Source organism: Anabas testudineus, chromosome 4 (assembly GCF_900324465.2).
Source record: "Anabas testudineus chromosome 4, fAnaTes1.2, whole genome shotgun sequence".
Classification (NCBI taxonomy): domain Eukaryota; kingdom Metazoa; phylum Chordata; class Actinopteri; order Anabantiformes; family Anabantidae; genus Anabas; species Anabas testudineus.
The window spans coordinates 17129451-17155939 of NC_046613.1; the positions used below are offsets into that span (position 1 = coordinate 17129451).

A 26489-nucleotide genomic window follows, 5' to 3' on the forward strand; every position below is an offset into this window, starting at 1 on the left:
TGTTAAACATTAGAAGGAGGTGCTCGGGACAAAATGTCGCCACAACCTGATCAGTATATTCCAGGCAAGGCTAACAATAACTGGTTGCCTGTGACAGTCATATCACAATTTCAACATTTACTCAGAGACCTGTTACTTATACAAACATAACAAGGAATACTCTGACAAATGAATAATGTTAATGTACAATAGTCAGCCACAATGTAGTCACAACTTTGGCATGCAAAACAATAAGTATTTAGGTATATCCTGATCCAGTTTGCTCAGATACTGTATACTGAATCCAGATTGATGCCTTTGTAGCTATTGTTAACTACCTTTTAATCAACTGAAATCTCCAGTGATAGACCTGTGGTGATTTACAGTAATAAAGGAGCAAATTAACCCAGGCATGTCAATATTTGATGCCTAGACCAATGGCAAGCTATAATAATGTCCGGATAGTGAGGCAGATAGAATGGATCAATAACACAGCACATAGGTTTCCCACAGGTGACAGGAGTACTAGTCCATGAAGTGCTTATTTTATCTTTTCACTATATATATTTTGTTTGTGCTTAATCCTAAGTCCGTTGTCTTTGGACCAGAGATCACAGCCATTCAGCCATTTGAAAGGACAGAGCCATGGTGTGTGACATCCTGTTTTCAATATCCGAAAATAGAAACACGTGAAATAACATGGATTAAAATACTGACAGGACAGACGAGGCAAAGTCAAAAAAAAAATTATAAAAACAATTTAATTTAATAAATGATCAACAACAATTCAAAGTGGCAGTTGTCATCTTCTGTTCGGTGTCTTGTCACTAGAGGAAACTTTTACACTTTCTCTTATGTGCGTGGGAATATACAGCATGGTGTACATGGTACAATTTTGACATTTTGAAATGTTTGTATTTATTTCTGATAATTAAGGCAGATTAAATTAGGTGGTGTCATTAAACACAACTTTAAATTTTTGCTTTTGATATAAGAAATAAAAACTCAGGTTTGGGAGCTTTAAACATTATGCTAAGACAAATTGTACAGAATTAGCAGGTTGTGTTTTTTGTTTAATTATGGTTTGTTGTGAAAGTGTCAAATTGAGAAGCAAATTGCCAGGCAGCTCTTTTATATTTAGCAGCGGTGCTCAGTCACTTTAACTATTCATATAACAAGAAAAGTGAGTTGTTTTTCATATGCAGAACATTTCTTGCCTCAAGTACTGTACATCACTTCATGAACTTGAATGTGCCACAGTAACATGCTAGTGGAACTGAAAAGCACTTGAAACATTTAAAGTGTATTTACCTCGCCTCCATCTAAACCCACTGACACAGAGCGATTATGTGCAGGCTGAGCACTGTAGGAGGGAACTTCCCCTCTCTCTAGCTGTGGGTCAAAACCTGTCACCTACTTGAAACATTTAAAGTGTATTTTCATAGGCACTCATCACAATTCAGTCAGTTTGTGTGCAAACTGATGTGCATTACATACTTGGAGACTTATTCATGATAAAAGGTGCATATAAATGGCTTAAAAGCATGTGTACCTTCAATCTCTTCTGGTTCTCTTGTGCATAATGGTAAAATTAGTTGGTGGTTAGAGCAAAGAAAGTAAGGCAGCATTCATCTATGCAAATAAACCTCAATCTCCGGCCTGCTTTTTTCCTGTCTTTGTTGACAGGCTTGTCAACACACTTTGTCTTGTGTGAGATTTTAGTTTCAAAATTACCAACACCAGCAACACTTTCAAACTTAAGATGTTCCTATAAATTACCATCTCTTTTAAGAGTCACTCAGTGTGGGCTGTCTGTACTATTTTCTTCCTCTGAGTGACGGAAACATGTGTCCATTTTCTGCCTGAGGCGCCTCTTAAGCTGAAAGCGGCGTTGCACTGAGGTAGTGTTGTACTCCTGGGCCTTTAGCTTGGCGTAGTAGTCAGAGAACTTGTTAAAGAGGAAGGAGATTGGCATGCCATTCAGGATGATACCAAATGAGATGCAGCCAAATGCCACAATGCGTCCCAGAATAGTTACAGGAACCACATCCCCATATCCTACAGTGGAGATGCTGACCTAAAAGAAAACAATGATTAGTCCTGTGTTAATCAGTTTTCATGAACATTTACTTACCAAGTATCTGAGCCTGAGCCACTTCTATTGAAACCCACTCAATATTTACAGAGAGATAATGTGAAGGCTGTAGGAGGGAACTTCCCCTCTCTCCAACTGTCAATCAAAACCTGTAAACCACTGCCACACACACAGGTCATGTAGCGGCAGTTTTAAAGGGGAAAATCATTTGCCTTGTTTTTGTTTGTTTCTTTGTTTTGCTCTGGCCAAATTCACTTCATATATGCAGCTTTAAAAATCTGAGTCTGGTCCATGTTTTTCACAAAAAACAATATGAAATGCTTACAGTGATTTGTAGGAATAGAGAAAACTGTTTTAGTGCATCACAAATAATTGCCTTTTTCTTTTTTTTCTACAGCTATAATTACCTGAGAGAAGAGAAGAGGCATGCCAAATAGTGTAAAAATGCACACAGGTGCTGAATATCATGTACTCCCATGTGGGGTAAATAAAAGGGGCCAGACCCCTGACTGGCTTCCTAGTTAGTTATATCTGTTGAACCACACTACAAGTACCATGGCAAGGCTGGAAACTGTAAGAATTTGTCAAAAATATACCACATACAATTTGAAGCACTGTTTTTAATTTATTTTTAAAAAAATATATATTCTATTTTAAGCTAATTAATAATCTAACAAAACCCTTCACTTAATAACATTTAAGTGGAATGTTGGAAGGTGGTCTTAAATAGACTCCTATGCTTATAAGATATTCACAGTTTATCTTTAAGTTTCCACTTTAAGCACGAACAAAAAAGTAAATGCAACCTTAAAGTAGCAGTAAGAGATCTGAATAGCGGAAAAAGCTGTTGTACTGTAAGGATTGAAAGAAAAAAAAAAAAAAAACTTAGTTACTCTACTGATACTCACTGCAGCCCACCACCAGGCATGTGGGATACTGCTGATCGGAGATCCCTCAGTATCCCTCTCGGCTGAATGCAGCAAGGCAGAGAAAGTGAAGATTCCCATGGCAATAAAGAGCAAAATGCACGAGGCCTGCTGGTAACACTGCCGCAGAGTAAACCCAAACGCTCTCATGCCGGTCGAGTGACGAGCCAGTTTCAAAATCCGAAAGATCCGCAGCAGCTTAACCACTTTAAGAACATGACTTAGCTTGCTGACCCGAGCCATGGCCCTAAGGTCTTCCTGTGTGTTCACATACTCTGCGCTGGTAAATGCTTCAAATATGATCTGGACAAAATAAGGCATGACCGCCACCATGTCAACAAAGTTTAGTCCACTCTTCAAAAACAAGGTGATGTTCGGAGTGGTGACAAGGCGAATCAAGTATTCAAAGGTAAAGAACACAATGGTGATAATTTCTACCCATTCCATGTGTGTTTTGCCTTTGATTTTATATATTTGAAGTTCCTCCACAGTATTGAGAGTCATTGCCATTATGGAGCAGAGCACAAAGAGGTTGGAGAACACTGTAAAAGCCTTTGCCACCATTGAAGAATATGGATTTTCCACAATGTTCCACAGCATCTTCCGCACATTCCCAAAGATCATGTCCTTGAATTGTTCATTATCATACTGCAGCTCGATCTCAGCCATCAGGTCTTTATCTATCTTCAGGTTGTCCTTCAGTTCGTCCACCTTCTCCTCAAACACCATCCAGCAGCAAAACGGAGTGTCCTTCAAGCTCAGGCCCCAATATTCAATCTCCTCCTCGAAGTTGATGGGGCACATTTCTCGTATGACCCACAGCACTCCGCTTGTATAGAAATGGCAAATGTGGTGAAAGAAAGCAGGATCACGGTCAAAGAAGAACTCATTCTTGCTGACAGAGAAGTCGTCACACAGTGTGAGGAGTTTTGCTTGGTCCCTGCATAGAGCCATAGAGCCTATGCGGGTGCTAGGATATTTAACCGCACACTGTTTGGGGATATAAAACACTTTCCCACCAACATTAACAATGATGGTCTGCTGCTGTTTAGGTCTAGCCTTGTTTTTGGCGTACCCTGTTTTGATGCCAGGATTATCCAGGTTGTCCAGAGAGCTCCATGCTTTGACAGTTTTCTGCAGAGAAAATGTGAATATCTTGTTGTCCACTACACCCTTTGACAGATAGTTGATGGTGGAGCGGCGGTTTTGCAGGCGTCTCTGCAGCTGAGTATTCTCTGAAGCCATAGCAGCTGTTGTTCAAGGAAGGAAGACAATACAAATGAAAAAGTAGTAAAAAGAGAGAGTAAAAAGCAGGAAACAGTACAGGAAAATGATTCTAGTAACACATGTTGTCTTGCTGAATCATCAAAAAGATGCTATCTGGCATTGCAGGAACTGTCAAATGTAGAACTTCCTGTTTTGCTGGCTGGAATGTGGCTGATATTGCAGAGGATCATTCCTCTTTGACTGTTACAGCAAAGAAAACAACTAGGCATTTGATACCTTAAACTAGTAGATCAAGGACAAGAAGTAGGGATTACATGGCTTTAATCTCACTGGTGCCCTTCCAAGTTTCCTTAAGCATGTGTAGATACAGGGAGGCTGACAGGATTAGGAAACAAAGTTAATTTAAGGATTTAGGAGTGACGAGACACAGCGCCATCTGACGCTATATATTCAGTTGATCTTTTATTCCGTATTTTATTCCGTATTTTATTCTGTGTTGTCATCATAGTGTGGTGCTGTAAAATCTTTTTTAGAAGTAACTCTGTTGAAGGGCGATATCATGTAGAAACTGTTTATTGGTTCAGTTGTAGAAACACTTCCTTTGTGGTTTTCCGCTGTCTGTGTGAATTTTATTTTGTCTGTTTCATATAGTGTAGTTGAGCAGGTGTGGTGAAGGTGCTGGCCTTAATTTTTCAAATCATCTTTTACAATCTGTCCGGGTACCGTTCTAAGAGACAAATCAGTTAAAGGGGATACTTCTCAGCTTAACCGTGTGAGAGATATTCCTGCTGCCCTACTTTATTACCCTCACACCTGATCATGAGACGCCAGGGAGACTGACAAGACTAAAAAAACTTTAAAGACAACAGTAAAAATCAACCTTCCAATCAACAGCTGCCAGATATGCCATTGTCTGACTTATACTATGACTTTTTATTATACAAATTATACTGAACTCACAAAAGACAGAAAAGTTGAATACTATATAACTACTTCCTCCATGTCACGCCAATATTGTCAGTGTGCAGTCATGCAAGATGCACAGTGCTTGTTTCCTTCATGTCAAAATTCTTCTAGTTTAAGAGTGTGCACTCTTAGACCCATTGTTCTACTTCTATCCATTGATTTCAATTAATTCTAAAGGCTGCTGCCAGGCCTTGAACATACTCCAATACTCCATAACTCAAAACCTTTGCTGAAATTCCTGTGATCTTCTCATTATGAATGAAGTGGAGAACAGATACTGAATAGTACATTTCTAGCATCTTGCTTCTTCTTCTTCACCTTGTTTTCTGTGGCTGGCTTGTTAATTCTTCTTCATGTAAAGAAAGTAGTGATCCACTGAATATTGTAGCCCAACAAAGTCCAGAACCTTTAATGTTTCAAGATTCAAGATTCAAGATTCAAAAAACTTTATTAATCCCAGAGGGAAATTGTTTTGCCTCATTACCGTTGTTCTCAAAACAGACAGAAAGAAAAGGAAAGATCCAAAACCAACATTTATACACATAACCAATAACATCAATACAGAAAAACTCAATATATATACAGAATATGTAAAATAGATAAATGAAATTGGGTCAATATATATAGCCTATGTGGATTGACAGCAAGTATATGACACAACTATCATTTTCCCCACCCCTTACAGAGGGGGGAGGAATTGTACAGATTGATGGCCACAGGTAGAAAGGATCTCCTGTGGCGCTCTGTGGAGCATTTAATGTTACTAAGCCTTTGGCTGAACGTGCTCATTTGTCCAGCCAACAAACTGTGCAGTGGGTGGGAGGCTTTGTCCAGGATTGAGAGGAGTTTGAACAGCATCCTCCTCTCAGCCACAACATGTAGAGGCTCCAGCTCCACCCCCAGAACAGAGCCAGCCTTCCTAATCAGAGCAGAACCTTAAAACAGAACTGGTTTTGTTTTGTTAATTGCTCAAAATACCATATTTTTTGCTTTGAGTTGTGGAGATGTTCTGCTCACACTGCTGCTTCCACTCCTATACCACTGAATGCTGACTGTCACAGCATCGCTCACGTCATACCTGCAGACACCTATTCTACTCACCATTGTAAGTTTTATGAAAGGGAGGGGTATTCTTCACTAGCATCTCAAAGGCACCTGCATACTTGTCTTTATTTTCAGCACCTTATTATCTAAATTCCCAAGATATTTGTCCACCTTGATTGAGATACCAAATTACTTGAGAGTCTTACTTTGAAAGTTTCACAGAAAAATACCTGACCAACAGTTTGTCCCCATTATTGGACTGAGCTGCAGTATAATTGTCTTGGAATTCACGTGCACATAGTTTTAAATCTTTGTTTGCTTCACATTAAGGAAAGATCATTGGAGTCTCTCTCCCCTCCATCACGGACATTTACACCACACGCTGCATCCGCAAGGCTACCTGCATTGTGGACGACCCCACCCACCCCTCACACCCAATCTTCACACTTCTGCCATCAGGGAAGAGGTTCCGGAGCATTCGGGCCCTCACAACCAGACTTTTGAACAGTTTCTTCCCCCAAGCCATCAGGCTCCTCAACACACACACAACAAACTGAACTGAGCACACACACTCGCTAGATTCGACATGTTTCCATCCTTCAGTTGTAAATTGTATTCATTTCCGCTACTGGTCGCTGCTGTTTTGTGTTCTGTTTTTGCACTGTCTTCTGACGTCTGTCTGCACTTTTTCTTTGTGTTCTTGCACTGTTTGCACTAGGTTGCACAGGATGCACTTTATGTGTTTTGCTAGGACAACTTAGCAGTCCTCAGCCCCATGTTTGTCTTGTTGCCGTTTTATGTAGCACCATGGTTCTGGAGAAACGTTGTCTCATTTCACTATGTACTGCTTCAGCTATATGTGGTTGGAATGACAATAAAGCTTCTTGACTTGACTTGACTTGACTTGTAATAGTTATTCTTGACTGTGTGACTCTCATTCTCTTAGTTTTTTCTCAATTTTCCATTATATTGAATCAGTTTTCACTCTGTACACAGGGTTCTCCTGTAGAAGTGATTGTCAGTAAGAGTTCCCATCTAAAGAAAATTCCAACCATTCTAGCTGGTCAAGGTGTACACCGAGTAAGTAAATAGCAGATGCTACTAACGCCCATCCTCTTGATCGTAAATACTGCAGGTGGGTGTGGGGTTGATTTTCAAGTCTGATTATAGGCTGATAGCAAGTTATCTCAGCAATTGGTGAATAAATCAACATGGTTCAAGCTTTTTTTATACAATAGGACATGGGATTACATAAATGTAAATCAACATGTAAATTGTACTCAGTTATTTCTACAGTCAATCTGCTACTGTATGACGTTTTAGTAATGATTAAACTCAAAGATTCACTTTGTTTTCATGCTGAGATCCATGAAACCACATTTGTTTTGCCACACACAAGCGCACCAAACAGATCAAGGTGGTTAACCACTGTATAATGTTTACAAATTGGTTAATCAACTACAGCTTCCTATTCTGAGAATTTGTCACCTCCAAGGCAGAAAGAACTTAAGACATAACAAATAATGGACACCAAGTACTTTTATTAGATTAATTTACGGCATTTAACTGTTCATTGTGCGTACACAGCATTACCATCATAGTAACCCAGAAATAAATAAACCCCTTCCTTAAAGACATCACATTTATAGAATCCTGTCTGAATTAATATCAATATATTTTTATTGGCTCAACAAATTCTTAATTCAAACACAGTAAGGCAAACATTTCTGTAGCTTAGACTGGAAAGAGGGCTTATACTTGGACAGAGCCAGACTACAAGTTTGTTTCCAGTCTAAGCTAAGCATAACTGATGCAGCTATATTCATCCAAGACACTGTAATAAACCTAACAAGTGCAGTTCTATCAGCAAATCAGTTCTTCTGACATTCAAATACAAACAAACAAAAGAGAAATCTAGATTTCTGTGGCACTTCCTTTTAAGTGACTAAAGCCAACATTAGTTTAATCAGTATTCAGAAGATGTTGTAGTGTAACTAACACTGTGTAGCATATCATCCTTTAATGGATTGAAGGAATGTTACAGTGCCACTGTTCCACTTCATGGAGATTGAAATCTCTTTAAATTCTTTGATCAATCAATTGTATGTCTAAAGGCCACTTTAAAAGGAAGACATTTTTTAACTAACCTAACCTAACTTTCAACCCTGAAAACCGATTATGCCTGGTAGAGTTTTATTTCTTTGTTTTCCTTTTATTTTCCTGTCAAACTGCAAAACTAAGTGTGAAATCCTAAAGGCCAAGTGGAACACAAACAATACATAAGTAGTACAACTAAACATTAGGACTCAAATTATTGTTTTGTCAATGAATCAATTTATCATTTTGGATATGAAATGTGTGAAACCTCTGTAAACCACAAGTCTTCATATTGCTTGTTTTGTCGAATTAACTGTCTACAACACAAAAATATATTTTGTGTCAAATATGAAGAATCAGAAAATCTTCACACTTGAGAAGTTGAAACCAGCAATTATGAAAACAATTTACAGTCAGTCAAATGATTACCCATATTATTATTTACACTCAAAAATAAATAACTTGGACTGACTTGAAGACTTGGAGGGTAAAAGATATTTTCTGGAGCCACCAGGGCTGAACGTAATACTCCTTCAAAACTGAAGGTACAACAGTAATGACTGGGACTTCTCTGATCTCAGATTTTTAATCACCGAGTCATTTCTTGATTGATTTATTTTCCTGAGGGAGTCGGGATACGAGGATATTTTCCTACCATCCTGTCAGCTCTCTGCAGGGGCTGAGAAAGCACCAGGTCAAGCCCAGTCAGTCGACCATCTGCGTCACAGTCTTCATTCACCGTCCAAGTCCAGCTTAAGCAGAGTTTCCTGGCGGCAAAGAAAACACAGCTTAGTTGACATACTGCACACTGTAAGCCTTTTAACCTCAATAGAGCTAGTCTCAAGCTGTGTTCATCTGGGCAAAACTGACACACATTTTAATTAAAAGAAACCTAGATAACAAAAAAACTAAAGTTTAGGCCAATATAGGAATAAAATAATGATAAAAAATAAAATAAAAAAATGTACCATTACATTTTAGACTGTAAACATAAAACTAAAACATCCACTGAACATACATTCAATTTACAGTTTAAAGCTTATTAAACTATCTAACAAATATCAATTCAAGCATATTGTATGTAGTGTACACAGACGAGTATAGTAACTTGACTTGAATAGGGACTTGCCCACACAAACATGCATGACCAAAATAGCTGATTCAAGTTTGTCTTTAAACAGTTGACAATGTCACCTCTAAAGCATGACTGACAAAACTGTACCTTTGGGAGAGATATAACTTTTGATATATTCTAAGCACCATTAAATGAATCTGTGCATTTTGTTGTCAACCTTTAATTCACACGCAGATTTAACTATAGAACATATTTTATGACTCCGGAGGCTGCTGAATTGATTTTGTGCAGCTGTCTGACCCTAAATGTATTTAACTTTCAGCATTCAGTACAAACAAACATTCAACAACAACAACAACAACAACAACAACATTGAAAATAGTGTAGCTGCTCTATAGAATAAAAAAATATATATGTGAACCCTTGGAATCAATGTCCTCAAAAAATAAGCTTATTGGAGTCACCCTTACCTTTTAAGTTTGCACCACACAAGAAGAAGATGCTTACGTGAGCCATACCTCGCTAATAGGAGCTTTCAGAGAATCTATAATCAAGAATTGTTGATTTACATAAAGCTGGAAAGGGTTATGTCACAGGCTAGAAATTCACCAGTCTACAGTTAAACAGTCTACAAATGGAGACACTCTGGGACTGTGGCTACTCTACCAAGAAGTGGGCGGCCAGTCAAAATCACTTTAAGAGCTCATTAATGAGGTAAAGAAGCAGAGTGACAGCCAAAGATTTGAAGGCATCATTGGAACTGGCAAACATCTGTGTTGATGAGTCTACAGTAGGTAAAACATTGAATGAGCATGGTGTCTATGGCAGGACACCACAAAGGAAGCTGCTGCACGGCTAAAGTTTGTGAAAGATCACGTTGACACTTCACAGCAGTATTGTCAAAATCTTTTGTGGACTAATGAAACTTAACTGTTCAAAAAAATTTAACGAACACTTTGAAAACACATCCTGCTGGATATTTATACTGGTATGGACTGGGTGATGTGTTAGGAACAAAAGGATGCCACATCGCTTGATGGAAACTAAAATGATCAACCTACAGAGGGCTGAATTCAAAGACACTATAAAATCAGAATGGAGAAGTGATGCAGCAGTTTAGTCCATTTTACTGAAATTTTATTGCAGGACCTCAAAATGGTCCTCAGTAGTTTGTTCAGCCTCCACATACTTGTATGCAGGCCTGACTGAATGTCGGGTATCTCCTCCCAGATGTGATCCAAGACATCACTGAACTCCCAGACAGTCTGAGGTACAACATGGCAGCATTGGATGGACCAAAACATAATGTCCCAGAGGTGTTCTATTGGATTTTAGTCAGGCGAGCGTGGGGGTCAGCATACTCTCACCACATGAGGTTGGGCATTGTTGTCACCAAGTCCAACCCAAGACCCACTGCACCAGTGTTGGATCTGGCACCCTCCAAGGATTTCATCTCCTGGAATCTTCTCTGTACTCTTAAAACTGTGCTGAGAGACACAGCAACCTCAACCTCTATAGGGTCCAGTAGGGTCCAGTAGTGACACTGACTTTGACTCATGCCACCAGTAGTGACACTGACCCTAGCCAAATGCAAAACTGTCATGATCTACACCTGTAAAACTAAAATTCCTGTTTTGGGGGCTGTCTCATTGTTGACCCTCTAACAATTCTAATTCCTCTGTTGTTAATTTTATTAACACCAAGGCGGCTGAAACTGATTAACCAGATACATATCCCAGAGGGGAATTTTTTTAGGCAGTGTATATTGAAGTATTTGGAAAAAACACACAACACTAAATCTGGTGTGAAAAGTGCACTGCATAACATGAAAACATCATCCCATCCCAAAAAAAAGTTATTAATTCCAAGCGTTCACATATATTTCTTCCACTAGACATGAAACAACAGAACTTGTTTGTTATTTTTCTAAACACATTACATTTGTTAATACTGACTTAGATGAAGTACAGAAGTTATAAATGTAACTACTTTCTCATGTTTCGTGTAAAGGAAACACCTGACAACATACTTTCTAATGGTACAGTATCTACTACATAAACACTAAATATTTATTGTGTTTAACTCAGCTCAATACACACATCAGTTCGATTAATGACTTCTGTCTGAAGATAGATTAATAAAAGGTTTGTGTGCGTTTCTCTTGCCTTGACGAGACACGTGTTTGGACCTGCTGGTGGCGCCTGGATAATAAGCGGGTCCTGGGACTCTTTGAGGGAAAAGCTCTGGACATTGAGAGGCCTAGACGGCCTGAACTCTTCTCTCCACCACCAGAGAGCCATTCCTACCAGCAGCACACTGAGGAATACTGGGAAACACACAGACAAGCATTAAGTTGGACCCTGTGTAGATCTGACAGAGTATGTTAAGAAGCTGATGTGTATTTTCTGTATCTGTATATTAAAGTCCATCATAACAAGAATTCTATCTGTACAATGTTGGAGACAGGTGATCTTTTCAGTTCAGGTTCAGGAGGCAGACACCACCTCCACATTTAAGACTAGACTTAAAAATTCCCTTTTTGATAAAGATTATAGTTAGAGATGGATCAGATGACTCAAATGACAGATGATGCACTGAGCTCCTGTCCCATCTTCTAGTCTATCCATTAAAATGCTACTATTGCATGTTATTAACTTTTTGTCTCCTCTGTCCCGTAGTTGTCCTTCCTCCTCTCTGTCTCCCTCTCTCTGTTCTCCTCTACAGGTATCCTCGGCCTTGGAGCCGTATATCTCCAGAGTGCAGTTACTGGTCTTACCGACCTGCCCTTGTTGCCTTTTGGTCTTTTCTTTCTCCTCTTTCCACTCACCCCAACCAGTGGAGGCAGATGAATTCTGTTGTGAATTGGCACTATACAAAAGCAACTGAGTTGAATTCAACTGAATTCAAAGTGCTCTCTGGTTGTCCGTGGAAACTGTTTAGCAAAGATTTGGCCAAATCTCTTCAATATGCAGTGAACACAAATTAATTGGCTGTTCCAATACTTTTGGAGGGGAATAAACTGTATAGCAACTGGAAAACAGCCAGGAAGCTGGCTCTTACGGAAAAAGATCACTATTTATCTTTCGTCAGTATTGGATTATGCTTCATGCGCCAGTTAACATCTAATTAAAAAATCACCACAACAATGTTTGTCAGTCTGTGTTGACATATTTGCATTGCAAATACCAAAGAGCGAAAAACACATGGTTTTCCAGGAACAGCAAATGTCTGAAATAGTTTCTTACTGATAAGAGAGAGGATTCCTGCAAACGTGGAGTCAGATAAAGTCGATGTAGGAACTGTGTGAGAGATGGCAGGAATTTCTCGTGTTTTGTTTAGTTCTGCTTCTGGAGAAATGCAGCTGAACTCAGGATGTGCAGCAGCCAGGAGGTTGACCACACACTTATGCTGGCACGCTGATCCAGGACTTCCGCATACAGATGGCCCTAAGAACCAGCAGGATGTACATTCAGTTGGGAGGAATCAATTATTTCTGTTCATGTACTGTGACGGTTTGTGTGGCTAAAACAAAAGGTTATATTGTTATATGTTTGAGACATATCAAATATAGACATTGATTTTGATTCAACAAACCGTTGGGTTGAAGAACAGGATGAGAGACGACCACACCACCTGGTGACGTGACATTTTTCAGAAGTACCTGAAGTTGGCTACCGTTGTGCTTATTTGCTCGGCAGATGGAGTGTGTAACTTCTTCACTCCAATATACAAAACCCTGAAGCAGAACAGACAAAAAAAAAACAAAAAATATGTTGAGTTATATTTTAATATATAATGAACTGTCTATACTAATAAAATAATGCTAGATCAGTCTTCTTTAAAATATTTGCAAGGCTATTATTTTTCTATCACAATATACTGAAATACTTTCCTCTGTAAGCTCAATAATAAACATATACAGCAGTAGAATTAAAACCTGACAGCTTCAACTTAAAAGTAGAATTCAAACCTCAAACACAGTGAGTCCAAAAGGCCGGTCCAGATAGCCGTTAGACTCCACCACAGTTTTCCGGTCATGGCCTTTAAAATTAACTCTGGAGATGCTTCTCATTTGCTGGTCTACCCAGTACAGCAGCTGACGAGGAACATCTAGAGGAAAAATAAGAAATAAATACAAGTTGTTGCTCTTCTACGGCCCTGTACTGTTCTCCCAGTGTAATGGTATCCCCTCCATCATCTTGAGACTGTGCTGGGAGGTGCAGCAAACCCTCTGCTGAATGCCTAAATGGATGTGCCATCTTGTAGTATGTGAGCATATCGGTGCAACCTGATTAGATTAGACACTACCTGCTGCCATCGGTTGTGACAAGGACATTACAGCAAAACACAAAACTTGAGAACAGTCAGACAGGATGGAGAGAAGAAAGCATTTGTCTGTAGCCACCACATGCAAAACCATTTCCTCTTTGGTCGTTTTATTTTTGCCTCTCCATTGCATCGCTTCCCTAATTGAGAGATTGACATTCTTGAAGTTAAGCTGACTTGATGTAAAGATTAGAAATTCATATTTTAAAAGGGAAGTGAAAGTTCCTCAAAGATTTCAAAATGTCTGTGCAATACACCAGAACATACCCAGAGCAAGAGCAACAGGGAGGCGTATTAAGGAAGTGACCAGAGCTGTTCTGTCTCGACCGTCCAAGCCGGCCCTTTCAATCTTTGGGGACTTGCCGCACTGAGCCCAGAAGAGCAACCTGGGAAAACAAAAGCAGCAAAGGTTCGGCAGAAAAATGTAGCTTCAACCTGTTTTTAAATGTTTTTCTATTTTTGCATTTGTCTTTTTATTTTTGTTTTGAAATACTACAAATACTTTGTCATTATTAAACTGTAGAAGCTTGATGCTATCGAAAAGTTATTGCGACAAGCAAATGAATAAGCTAAAATGCAAACTGACATAAACGTGGTTGGACCCAACTGTAATTAGAACAGAGTTAGATCAAAAAGTTCAACACTTTCAGGATTATGGCAGAAGTGGAGCTGGTAAAATGGCAGTGTGTGCTCAACATTTGTGTGAAAGAAAGAATGACGTACAAGATGCATCAGCGTCACTTTCAACACAGCTAGAGTTGGTGCACAGCTGTTATGCGTCTATATACGTACTAAATTTGCTCTCTGAGTAAACACAGTATTGTACCTGATTAAAAGACTCATGTTTAAACAGCTCTTAACTCAGGGAAAAGCTTTCTAAAACAAACACTGCGTAATATCAGTTGATCCACCACTTTGGTCTATAAAGAAAATGACGCATTCATCACAGACACAACCCTTTGCCTTTGTGCTTTGAGTAACATTTCACAACTTTAACCCCGGATGCTCCTACCCTTGCAGAGGATCCACAGCCACCCCAGAAGGTTTGTCCAGCCCTGTAATGAGCCGACGGTGAACCAAGCCGTGCAGCAGGCCGACATTTACAGAGCCACTCTTCATATCAGTCCAGTAGAGGAGCTGGTGAATCCAGTCCACAGCCAGGCCCGACACTGAACCTTTATCTTTCAACACCACCACTGCTTCCTGGGAATGTCCCTCCATGGAGACTCTGAAAAACACCCACAGGTGACAATTTATAAAAACAGTGTTCATTCTAAGTTCAGGTCCACCCAATCCATCCAAAACCTGACTGTGACTCTGTTCTGTATCGAGCACAACAACACAATCAAAAGTAAAATGCAACCCAAGAACTACAATCTGTCTGTTTTTGATTCACCACTTTGGTCTGGACTGAAAACCTCTGGATGCATTACTGCAAACTTTTGTTCAAGCATGATCCCAATATACAAACACTCCCTTTAGCCTTTCATTTAAAAAGATCAGGTCCACTTTTACATTTTTCAGTATGTTGTTTTATGATGATGTTTATAATGATATACCCCTCAGCTGCCCTATAATTACTTTACTGTAGTGTTATTTAGCTATTAGCATTTAAACATGCACCAGATTTTTCAAATGACAGTAGACATCATTACATATTACAGCTTTTTTCTTTCTCAAAACAAGTGATTATTATTTGCTATAGTGTAGTGGAAATATGCAAACCAGTTTGTTTCCATATGTATGTCGATAGAATTTGAACTGTTAGAACATGCATGCTGTTTATCAGAAACCTACAGTATGTAATTTAGTAAATTACTGCTGATCAAATGTTTTACAGTTTCTTTCCTCTTTAGCCTTTATTTTTTGAAGAAGAGAGGATCTGGTAAGTGTTGCACAAAGTAACACCTTCTGCTGTTAAGCAGCGAGTTGGAAGGTGGGTGAAAACATATGCATAAACACAGAGACCGACAGGAAATGATGCGTATACCTGCAAGTATGATTTAGAAAGTTTCCAGTATTTCATATTTTATTATTAGTATATTATTATTATTATTTATGGTAGCAACCAATTTTTTAACCACTTCCTTATTAGGCGTCTTGTCTGTTGAGGCAACAGTTTAAGCAAGTTAGAGTCTACAGCCACATGAGTGACTTAGAGACTGTTTGTAGACATCTGTATTTTCAGCTAAATTCTAGCAGGTAAAATATTTACAGTCTGCACAATCATAGTTTAGCATATTTTAAAATTTGCTAAAGTGTAATAAACAACTTTATAATGGCATTGTCATTAGGTTTTGCAAATATCTGATGAAGACGTATTGGAGAAAGTTCATTTTCGTTATGATTAAGGTAAAGGATCATCACAAATGACTACATTTCATTATGAAGGAACTGTATGTCTAACATTTCATAGCTATCCATCCAGCAGTTGAGCTTACACAGTTTAAGTATGTCCCCTTGAGTTTGGAGGAGGAGCTGAAGTATGGAAATTGGGAAAAGGGAGACAGGCCTAAAGTCACTTTGACCAAGAAAAAAGGTAAATGGATGTGCCACCCATCTGTTTTTATTCAAATCACAGATTGTATTTTAGGACTTACCTTTAATTCCTTTGACTTTGGCACAATAAGACGTGTGTGGTGGGTGCAACAGTTTCACTTTCACTCTGTTACCTGTATATGGACCCTTGTCCTTGCTGGGCCCAATACAATGTGCGGTTTGAGGCCAGAGGTGCTACTGGCCCTGGTCCTGGTCCTGGTAAATGTAGTTCCAGTTCCCTGTACTCTGTGTGACTGATGCTTATCCTCTGCATTCCTTTAGAAGAGGTGAAAACCAGCTGAGCCTCATCTCCTGAAAGGACACACAAAAACCCAAATCACTGTTTTATTTGTCAGATCTGCAGATGTCGACATCTGACCGACATGAAAGCAGAAGCTGGTGCTAAATCGAGAAGGAGTAACAATCAGATGTGTAGTTATAAAAAGTAAAAACAAGTAGTGGAACTATTTGAAGGTATTTTAAACTGGACAGTGAAAGAACAAGCTGTCAGACGTGAATTTAAAAGAGGCAACACATTCTGTGACATTAACAGCAGATGTGTGAAAATTCACATGTTCATTTTTCATCTTATCAGCAACATATCATAAAGAGGGAGGAAAATATTTATACAAACAGACTGTAACTAATCACCAACACAATGGAAAGCAAGTCATTTAATACAGAAGCTACTCGAAAGGACTACAGAGGCTTTTTCAATAAATATGTCACCAGTAAACTGATTGATGCCAGCAAATGTTTGTAAAGCCAAATGAACCTTTGCACTGTAAATGAGACGAGGGTTTAACCAGTCTGGGCTTTACACAAGTCTTTGGAGGAAACGTAAGTCCTGAACAAACCTGCCACTTGACGCTGATAAAAAGACAAACTGTATGTGCAAACATGTATTCTCGTGATGACAGTATTATGAATCTCGTCACTGTATGCATTTCACTTCAGTGGAATCCAGGCCTTTCACCACGTGTTGATGGCCTTACACTACGAGACAGGGAACTGGTGTGACTTCACACAAAGAAACAGCGTTTTGTTCTATGTACTATTGTCCTGTTGAGGTAAAGGTGCAGGAATCACAAATGAGTCCAGTTTGAAGTTATTTCAGACTGGTGCTGCTAAAGCTGTTCTGTGCTGTTACACTTCTTTTGGAGTGATTAAAAAAAAAAAAGTTTCAATTTCCTCAGTATTCATAGCAAAGTAGTCCTAATTCAAATAAAGAACTGGACAGATTTGTGCAACAGATGGATTTGTAGGTCTAGCTGAAGTTTGTCTATTGTCTGACTTGTGTCTTTCTTTGTGAAATCGGACCCTGATTTCAGAAGATTATAGCAATTATAAGATTATTCTACTTAAACACAGCAGTCAACATAAACTCAACACCTCACTGGTTGGTTTGTGGGCACAGCCTCCCTCTCTGCCCATTCATCTCTTGCCTCACAATCGTCTCCTCTTACACAGCTTGTTCTTGGCCAAGATAAAAATCAGACATATTTGGTTTAAATCATTGTCAAGATGTAGTTCAAAACGACTTCAACCCAGTCTATGTTCTCTTTAGATTTTTTTCAGTTGGGTTTCAAATATATTTCATTAATTTAAGCCACACTATTCACTATGACCCCAATAATAAACAAACATAGTAGAATTATCCCCTTTCTGACAAATAGATAAGATTGGATCAATTCCACAGTAAATAAAAGTAATTCTTTTGTCTGTTTAACTGGAATCTTTTTGTCTAGTTTTAGGACTTCAATCAGTCAGTCCATTATTAATTAATTTATAAATATACAAACAGGAAAGAATAATCCAGCTAAAATCTCTCTACAACCTTCTTAAACGGGCATGTGGTCCGTGGCTGGTTAATAGTTAGACAGTATTTCTCACCTTTGGCTTGGCATGCTCTGGTTGTTGTATTCATGAGGTAGCCCTCGTGGCAGGCACAGGTGAGGCTTCTGTTCGTGTGAACACACAGCTGATCACACACGTCTCTCTCCAGGCACAAGTCGACCTCTAAATAAATGAGTGGTTACTTGATTAGACGTTTCAAGGACAGTTACAAATACACATACCAGTTATGTATGTATGCTATTACTGGTTACAGAGGTGAATCAACAATAAGAGTAATAAAAACACTTAGATTCTGAACAAAATGCAGGCCTGTGCTTAGAGTACCCCACCATTCTGGTACAATAGTGAGAAAAAGTATGTGAACCTGATGACCTGATGAACCTGACTTTACATAATTTATTTACTATATCTTTAAATATAACGTTCTTAAGCTTATAGCACAATTAACACAGACTATTATAATCTTTTGTACCTTTATTGAGCATACGCATTAAATGTCCACTATTCTGGTGGAAAATGTTGGTGAATCCTTGGATTAATAGCTGGTCAAACATCCACCTTAAATGACTGTAGCCATATTCTTTGGACATCTGGTGTGAGGTCATTCCACAGCATTTCTGTTGGGTTGAGATCTTGGCCCTGACTGAGTCAGTTCAGCACATTCCCCTCCTTAGTCTGACATCATCATTCTTTAAGACATTTTCTCATCGGCATTGGCTTGTTTTTTTAGGCAAGGTTCAACTTTACTCTTACCCTGCCTTTGCCTTGCAAGTTACCTTGTAAGTCGCTTTGGGCAAAAGCATCTGCTCCAGTTATTCTTTTACACCTTTAGCTGCTGCTCTGAGCTTATTAAGTATCTGCATGATGCATTCTGAATTGTGTCTTTGATGCCATCTTAGCTAGGCAACTACTTACTAAAGTAGTTTTATCCAATGGTGAACTTCTGAACACTTAAAGTCATCCAGATTATCCAGTAACTATTTCCAGCTTTATGTTGAATCTCCACTTCATGTCAGTGGATGAGGTGTCTTTTTTTTTTTTTATGAGGCACGGTTCACATCAAAGTAGCTCTCACACATACATCTAATTTTGTTTATCTCATTGAACTTGCTAATTCTGGACAAGTAACTTCTGTTGACGTCATTGGTACATACACGGAATAATTAAATCATTTAAAAAGTGGGCCTTTAAAAAGCAGCCAATGATCTGACAATGTACACGTAAATGAGGTTGTTCTTAAAGGTTTCACTCATTTGTGCTGTATACAGTGTGCATGTTCACCGCCATTATGCAAATATTATTAAATATAGAAAAGCAAGCCTGACCTTTACATAGTAACACTGTTTAAAGGGCAACCTCCTGAGGTTGCAACTCACCTTCACAGTGGCTGTCCTCAACCAGCCTCATGTTGTCAGGGCAGTGACAGATGAAACCCATTGGCTGGTCGATACAATAATGAGAACATCCTCCTTTATTGACCTGACACTCATCCTGATCTGGAGAAACAAACATTGCGTTGTCAGTGGGTTCGTAAAAGGAAGCAAATAATTTAGCTGCTTTGTTCATTGTACACAGTATTGTTTGAGTTACACAATGTGCCAAATGCTGCTCAAACAGAATTAGAGGTTTATTTCATTGTTTTGCATTGTGTGCATTTCACAATTCATCCTCACATGATCACAGGTTCTTGCTCTTCACGCTGTATCTGACATGCAGATATATACATAGATATGTTCCCGTTTATGCAAAAAGTTCTTCCACACTCGGTCAGATGTAAAAAAAAAAAGATACACTCTTTCAACTCAGCATCCTCCATTGGTGTTACATAAACATATTTTAGTGTGTGGTGACCAAAGGAAAAAAAAAAAACTGTTTAATTTGCCAAAGTTGAGGCTCAACTTAGAAACGAAAGCTTTAATGTAAACATATAAAAAGGGTGTTTAAACTTCTGCAATCTAACTAACCACATGATAGAATCATGCAAATATCTCATGCTCATGCATAATGCTGCTGCTAGGCTCACGACAACAGCTCGTGAACGTAAGTTATCACCATTCTGCCTCGCTGTAACATCCTCCAGGACACTTCAGGCCTCTGACCAGATGCTTATTTGTTGTGAGGTCTACTGCAGTTGTACTGTAGTTCCACGGCACTTTGGTCGACATCAGCAGTTTTTAAATATGCTTATAAGTAAGTTAACATGACTGTGCAGTTAGCGGACGACCTAATCTAATTGTTTGAGAAAAACCCTAACCACTGGTATTAAGCACGACTAAAGTAAAGTATCATCTTACATCTCATCCTCTCTGTGTTGGTAACAAGTATTTATGTATAAAGTGTCAAGTTTATGGGTTTCTGCATTAATTTGTCATACAATCTTATCTGATCTTCATCTTGACAAAAATATGCCTAAAGTAATAATAAAGAAAATCTGATCTTTCATGTTTTTACTGAGAACCATAAAAACATAGTGCTAGTGGTTGACCGCTTCTTTGCAGCAATAACCTCAACAGGTGCTTCCTGTAGCTGTGGATCAGACCTTCACATTGTTCAGGAGGAATTTTAGCCCATTCTTCCTGCAGAACTGCTTTATCTCCGTCGATTCTTCATGTCTCGTGGCTCCTGGCCGCACACAAAAGGTGCACTTGTTTTTCTGAAGACATTCTATTGTGTGTTTGGTTCATTGTCCTGTTGCATCACCCAACTTCTACAGTTTCAGCTGACGTGCAGACATTCTCACATTATCCTGAAGAATTTTTTGATACCCTTGGAATTAATCTTCCCCTCAATCACTGCAAGGCCCTGTTGCAGCAAAGCAGACCCAAATCATGTTGTTTCCTTCACCATACTTTAGGATTGGGATGATGTTTTCATGATGATTAGCGATGCACACATACTTTTTCTTGCCACTGTAGATATACCCTGGTTTCTTCCACTGACGTAATAAAACAGGCCGCAAACAAATGTACTGAATACATTTGCCTGTTAAACTGCAGTTAGCCAAGTGGATAAGGCCTTTTTGTCATCAGCAATGAGCAAGTTGGTTAATGCAGGCCCAGTTGACAAAACGTTGGGTGTGTGTGTACCTGCCCAGAGACAGCAGATGGAAATTTAATGATTAGCTAATTCTGGTACGATGATTATTTTCTCACTGTAGGAGATTAATGGTGACCTCAAATCCTAGTAAAACAGCTCATATTGTACTTCTGTTCAGATCAGAGAGCCATCAAATGGAGAAGAGAAGAGCTCAGTCTCTTCAAATCATTGAGAGTCTGTATTAATTTATATTTCTACTCGCTCACCACTGGGTTGAGGCCCTTCTCCTTTATTTTTTTATCGTGTTTCCTAATGACTAGTGAAACAGACAGATCCAAAAGGCCAGTTGAGACCATTGAGGTTCACAAGCCATTGACTTAGTGTTAGTCCCAAGCCTGGATGAATGGGGAGAGTTACGTCAGGAGACACAAAACCTGTCCCAAGTTAGACAATGTGAGGCCAATACCAAACAAGTTCCCTAGAGATAGATAATCTGTTGTGGTGACCCATAAAAAGGAGCAGCCGAAAGACGACGACGGCGACTTATCCAAAACTAAATTGATGATCATCTCAACAAAACCGTTAAAACATCTTCCAGCAGACATTCACAGAATAATTATTAACTTCTGTCTACTAATTCAGTAGACAGAAGTTCTCCATTTATCTCGGCATTGTTGGCTGTCTAAAGGCTACTGCTGTGGATCCTTGACTTTGTGGATAGTACTCTGAATAAAGAGAACTGGAAACAGCCTTACTGTAAAATGCTGCCTTACTGAAAGTTTATCTAAAGCTGCACTATGCTGCCCTCTGCTGGCTGTAACAAAGCAGATAGGTTCTGTATATGGACAGCTGAACATTAAACCCATGCGTTTGTTGAACATCTGATTCACCTAGGCATTATTTTTACTGCTACAACAGAATCTAGTTCATTTTGAAACCTGGTTACAGGAATCCACTTCTATTCTGACATAAAATAACAGCATCAGGGCATCAATGAGCTTCGACAGAGGAGCCTCTCAGAGACTTGAGTAACATATCAAACCGTTTTCACTGAAGAGCACTGACGTGAGAACGTAATGAGTCTCAACTTGTCTCTCAGGCTTTCCTTTCTCATTCTTCACACCGTTCATTTTTTGTATGTGTGCACCACAAAAGCAGCTCTGATGCATCTCAGAAGTGTTTTATATAATCACCATTTAAAGGCGTGATTAGTCTCATCTGTCTATGTCTGCAGACCCACCTTCTAGTGTGGCCATTCAACAGTTAGAAACACTTTAGAAGCCATTGGACTAATTCTTCTCAAGCCCCTGCCTTTACTTAGGTTACACACTGTTGTTAGGTAATAAGAGTTTTATTTCATCTAATAGGAGCTGGATGAGGTTGAGGTAGAGGTATTTCTGCAAATCACAGTGGGAAAAATATCTTATGGAGTTAAGTGCTCTATGTGCGGGGGCTCTAACATGTTAAACATGAAAGGGGATTCTCAGAATTGTTGCCATAAACTTGAAGTTAAGTCTTCCCTCAACTGGAATCAGTGGACATCCCCCAAACCAGAGCAGAAGTATAAATAAATGTGGCTGTATATATTAAAATAATCAATAAAACATCATGTGATATTTTAAGTGTTATCTTGACCTGTGACTAAACACTGGGTTACATTTTTCCAAGTTCATCCAGCTGCATCACATCACTCACCACAGTTGTCCTCGTCGCTGCCATCAGAGCAGTCTGGCGAATTGTCACATCTCCAGGCCAGGTGGATGCACTGTCCATCTCCACACTGAAACTCTGAGGATTTACATGTGGCAGAAGTCTGTGGGCGGGGTTGTTCCAAACCACACAACTCCTGAGACTCGTCCCACCCATTACTGCAGTCTGTCCGTCCGTCACACAGTTTGTTTCTGGACACGCACATGTCAGACTGACCACAGGAAATTGAACCAGCAGTGCAGTTCTGGCAGGGGGCCTCATCACTCCCATCGCCACAGTCGTCTATACCGTTGCAGAGGAAGTGAAGAGATATGCACCGTCTGCTGCGGCATGCATATTCATCTTTCTTACACCACACATGACCTGTGAAGAGTCAAGGGTCAGAGTCTCAGGTCTATAAAGCACCTTATACGACACCTGACGGCCTAATGACTTCGATAAAGCTAAAAAATCTTTATCACAATCTCACTTTTTAAATATGTTTAGACTGTATATAATAGATATTAGATCTTTTTTCAGATTACTAAACATTAGCAAAAGCATGATATTTTCTCACATCTTAAAGTAACCCGCATGTTCTGTAGAGAGCTGCTAATCACATAGGTGTCAGTCATTTAAATTATGAAATATATAATTTATCTACTGTATTTTGATAAATACAATATAATAAATATGCCACAAAAAACGTCAATAACATTTTGGAAACAAACAACACAAACAAGCATCTTAATTTTGTTTCTTTGAAAACACATTCGGGACCCTACAGCAAGGTATAAATACGAATATATTATCTTATGGAGTTCTTGGCACAACCTGCTATACACAGTAAAATAATCATTCAGATTATGATTGATTTTCATTCTTTGCTTAGCTCTGTTTTTGATCTCCACTCCATTTGTGTCCAACATGTTCTTCCCCCAACACAAACAAAATAGAATTTTTATTGTATTATACTGTTGAGGGATTGTGTTTTTCCACTTTTCCCCAGCCCAGCTACAGTTACTTAATCCTGCACCTCTCAGGGGAAGAAAGTAGATCTTATTCACTCTTTTGACTGACAGCCAAAACAGACATGAGGTGAGAGTCTCATGTCTCTAACCTCTAAGAAACACTGCCAATGTTCGTACATGCTGGCATTTCCCACAAAATGCCACCATGTTAATCCTTTCAGAATACTTTCCCATGTCGTTTTGTTTTTTTGGCAAACATGTAGTTTCTAGCTCCTGCTGAACACAAAATCCCTCTGGAATTCAATATCAAAGCCTCTAATAACTTCAGGAGGATTATATCTTTATCTTCTTCTATCTGGCATTTTCCAGGCTGCACGCAATGAGATGGTATAAAATTAAATATCCTGAACGTCAAAATTACTGGAATAAATATTTTAAAAGGGCATGTGTACTGTATATCAAGAATAAATTCAAGGTTCTGAAGCTCAAAGCAACTTTTATCACCTTTATAAACATTTACTGGCCTGACAGAACACAAAACACACATCTGCTATAAAGTTAGCAGCTAAAACAACATTGCACAATACAGTATATTGACTAAAACAAGTTCACAGTAGGATAAAGGGCGCACACTGTCAAACACAATTATCAGATACGGAGATTGTTGGAACCTGTGAGACTTAACAGCATCCGTGTGGCTGCGGTGCCTTTGACAGAGGAGAGAAAATCTCACAGAGTCACCTTTGATCTGAGCACAGTGAGTGTGGATATGACACTTTCCGTAGCCCCAGTACCACTGCGTGCGTCCTGTAACTTGTAAATGTTACAATTATGAATGTTTATGATAATGCAGTCTTCACCAATCTGCATAACGTCACATCTAAAGCATTTCAGTCTTGCAGTTATATATATTATTGTGGAAACAATCTGACTTTCTGATGTGCCAAAGTGTTATAAAATCCCTTCAGTTAATGGATCACTGAGAGTTCAGTTTCATTGATAAACAATTTTGTTTTCACTGGTTCTGCTGCCAAAGCATCTTGCGAAAACCAAGCTATGTTTGTCACCATGTAAGATAAAAATCATGTTGTCAACACGGTACTCACTACACTGGTACTCATCTGAGCCGTCGTCACAGTCTTTGTTTCCATCACACACACTCTGCCTTGGGATGCATGAACCATCGCTGCACTTGACCTCCCGCCCCTGGCAGATAGGCAGAGTGTGACCTGCAGCACCTGCAGCACCAACAAGTACAGGCAGGTTTCTGTTAGTGTGCTGCACCTCAGTCAATAAAGTAAAGAGTCAAAGGAATCACAATATGCAGTTTGAAAGTCTGAAAACTCTATCGCTGAAAACACTGGACAGTAAGCGATTATTGCTCTATTACCAAAAAAGTCTGATATGTTGTGCTTTGCAAAATATATTCAAATTCATCCATCAAGATAGACACTAAAAAGATCAGATCAAATGTTTAATCATTTTATTTTTTCAGCTTTGGGTCATAGGGTGACAACCCATAAGGTTGACTGAATTTATTTAGATTATAATAATAGGATAAAAATCCAGAATATGTTTTAACTTTTCAGATATCCAACGCATTTTAAAATTACGTTATGTTATGTCTTGTTTTACTTTATCTTTCCTATGTTTATTTTGTTTGTTTGTTTGTTTTTTTGGGGGGGGGGGGGGGGCGGGAATGAGTGAATATGGTGACATTAATTGAAAATAAACATTAACTCAATATATATTATACTGTACACACACATTTATAATTAAACAAATATCTGGTTCAATTAGGACGAGAGAACTACACTAGATAAACTAGACTAAACATGTCAACCCATCAAGACAGCTTTAAATCACACTTGAATGTAGACTTTCCAAGACTTCATTCAAACGGACAGCTCGTCTGCTCGACTATAAACTTTCCCTCCGTTTCCCCATTTCATTGAAACAACACCAAAAAACAAACAGTTCGTTCATCTTCACAAACATGCACACGTGTTCTCATCATTTTACCCCAGATATGATGCCAGGTGAGAAGCGAGAGGAGAAGAAATAACCCTCCAAGGTGGCTCATGCTCGACGTCCTGCTGTCACTGAGGAAGCGTGTGGCGCGGAAAGATGACGCAAGAGTCGCTCCCGTCAGTGTGTGGGTTTAAAAATAAAAACACGTTTCTGCTGTCAAACTGTGGGTTTAACAATAAAAACACGTTTCTGCTGTCAAACTGTGGGTTTAACAATAAAAACACGTTTCTACTGTCAAACTGTGGGTTTAACAATAAAAACTCATGCGTATTGAAGGTATTGTCACGGCTGTTTATCATATGTAATTTACTGTGTTCAATTATCTGCTGTAGTGTTGTAAAACCTAATGTCCGATGGTTCAAATACTTTAAATGACTGTGTGTGTGTTTTTCAGCAGTTCGTTTTTCCACCAATAAATATAGAAATAACAGGTAGCACCGATGCGACCTGGTTAAAATATCAGAATAAGCTTGAGAAATGTGACAATGACGAATTAAAATCGTCCATCACTAGTTATTATATTGAGTGTATTTACCTAAAACATAAGGTTCAAATCTGTTAACTACTCACCTGTACGATCCTAATAACCTCTTCTAAGGGTTTGCATGCTTCCACAGGTGTTTCTAATGATG

At 38.9% G+C, this 26489-nt stretch overlaps 2 protein-coding genes across 3 annotated transcripts; both read right to left on the reverse strand.

The window, feature by feature from the left end:
* Nucleotides 1–721: 721 nt before the first annotated feature.
* LOC113151338 (potassium voltage-gated channel subfamily V member 2-like) lies at nucleotides 722–4827 on the reverse strand. Its single transcript, XM_026344283.1, has 2 exons — nucleotides 2983–4827; nucleotides 722–2056 (listed from the first exon to the last, which is right to left on the reverse strand). The coding sequence occupies exons 1-2, from the start codon at nucleotides 4243–4245 to the stop codon at nucleotides 1778–1780; spliced, it is 1542 nt and encodes a 513-aa protein (XP_026200068.1). The 5' UTR covers nucleotides 4246–4827; the 3' UTR covers nucleotides 722–1777.
* A 2934-nt stretch (nucleotides 4828–7761) lies between these two features.
* Nucleotides 7762–25990, reverse strand: LOC113152323 (very low-density lipoprotein receptor-like). 2 transcript variants are annotated; one of them, XM_026345497.1, is made up of 13 exons: nucleotides 25849–25963; nucleotides 24933–25064; nucleotides 22862–23239; nucleotides 19507–19626; nucleotides 18167–18292; nucleotides 16408–16585; nucleotides 14748–14963; nucleotides 14003–14121; nucleotides 13380–13519; nucleotides 13004–13145; nucleotides 12655–12855; nucleotides 11575–11735; nucleotides 7762–9101 (listed from the first exon to the last, which is right to left on the reverse strand). In XM_026345497.1, exons 1-13 carry the CDS (start codon nucleotides 25907–25909, stop codon nucleotides 9066–9068), a joined length of 2010 nt encoding a protein of 669 aa, XP_026201282.1. In that variant the 5' UTR covers nucleotides 25910–25963; the 3' UTR covers nucleotides 7762–9065. The 2 variants fall into 2 exon arrangements, with proteins under 2 accessions (XP_026201282.1, XP_026201281.1); XM_026345496.1 differs by lacking the exon at nucleotides 7762–9101 and adding an exon at nucleotides 10186–11398 and having other exon boundaries at nucleotides 11507–11735; nucleotides 25849–25990.
* Between the last annotated feature and the right edge of the window lie 499 nt (nucleotides 25991–26489).

What these genes read in the sequence shown, in the direction of transcription:
- LOC113151338 (XM_026344283.1), bottom strand. Translation starts at nt 4,245, where the DNA reads ATGGCTTCAGAGAATACTCAGCTGCAGAGACGCCTGCAAAACCGCCGC. An exon ending in ATGCCTGGTGGTGGGCTGCA is followed by an intron (nt 2,057 to 2,982) that starts GTGAGTATCAGT and finishes GTTTTCTTTTAG; the next exon opens with GTCAGCATCTCCACTGTAGG.
- LOC113152323 (XM_026345496.1), bottom strand. Translation starts at nt 25,909, where the DNA reads ATGAGCCACCTTGGAGGGTTATTTCTTCTCCTCTCGCTTCTCACCTGG. An exon ending in CAGAGCATGCCAAGCCAAAG is followed by an intron (nt 16,586 to 18,166) that starts GTGAGAAATACT and finishes GTGTCCTTTCAG; the next exon opens with GAGATGAGGCTCAGCTGGTT. An exon ending in TCCTGTTCTTCAACCCAACG is followed by an intron (nt 12,856 to 13,003) that starts GTTTGTTGAATC and finishes GCTGGTTCTTAG; the next exon opens with GGCCATCTGTATGCGGAAGT.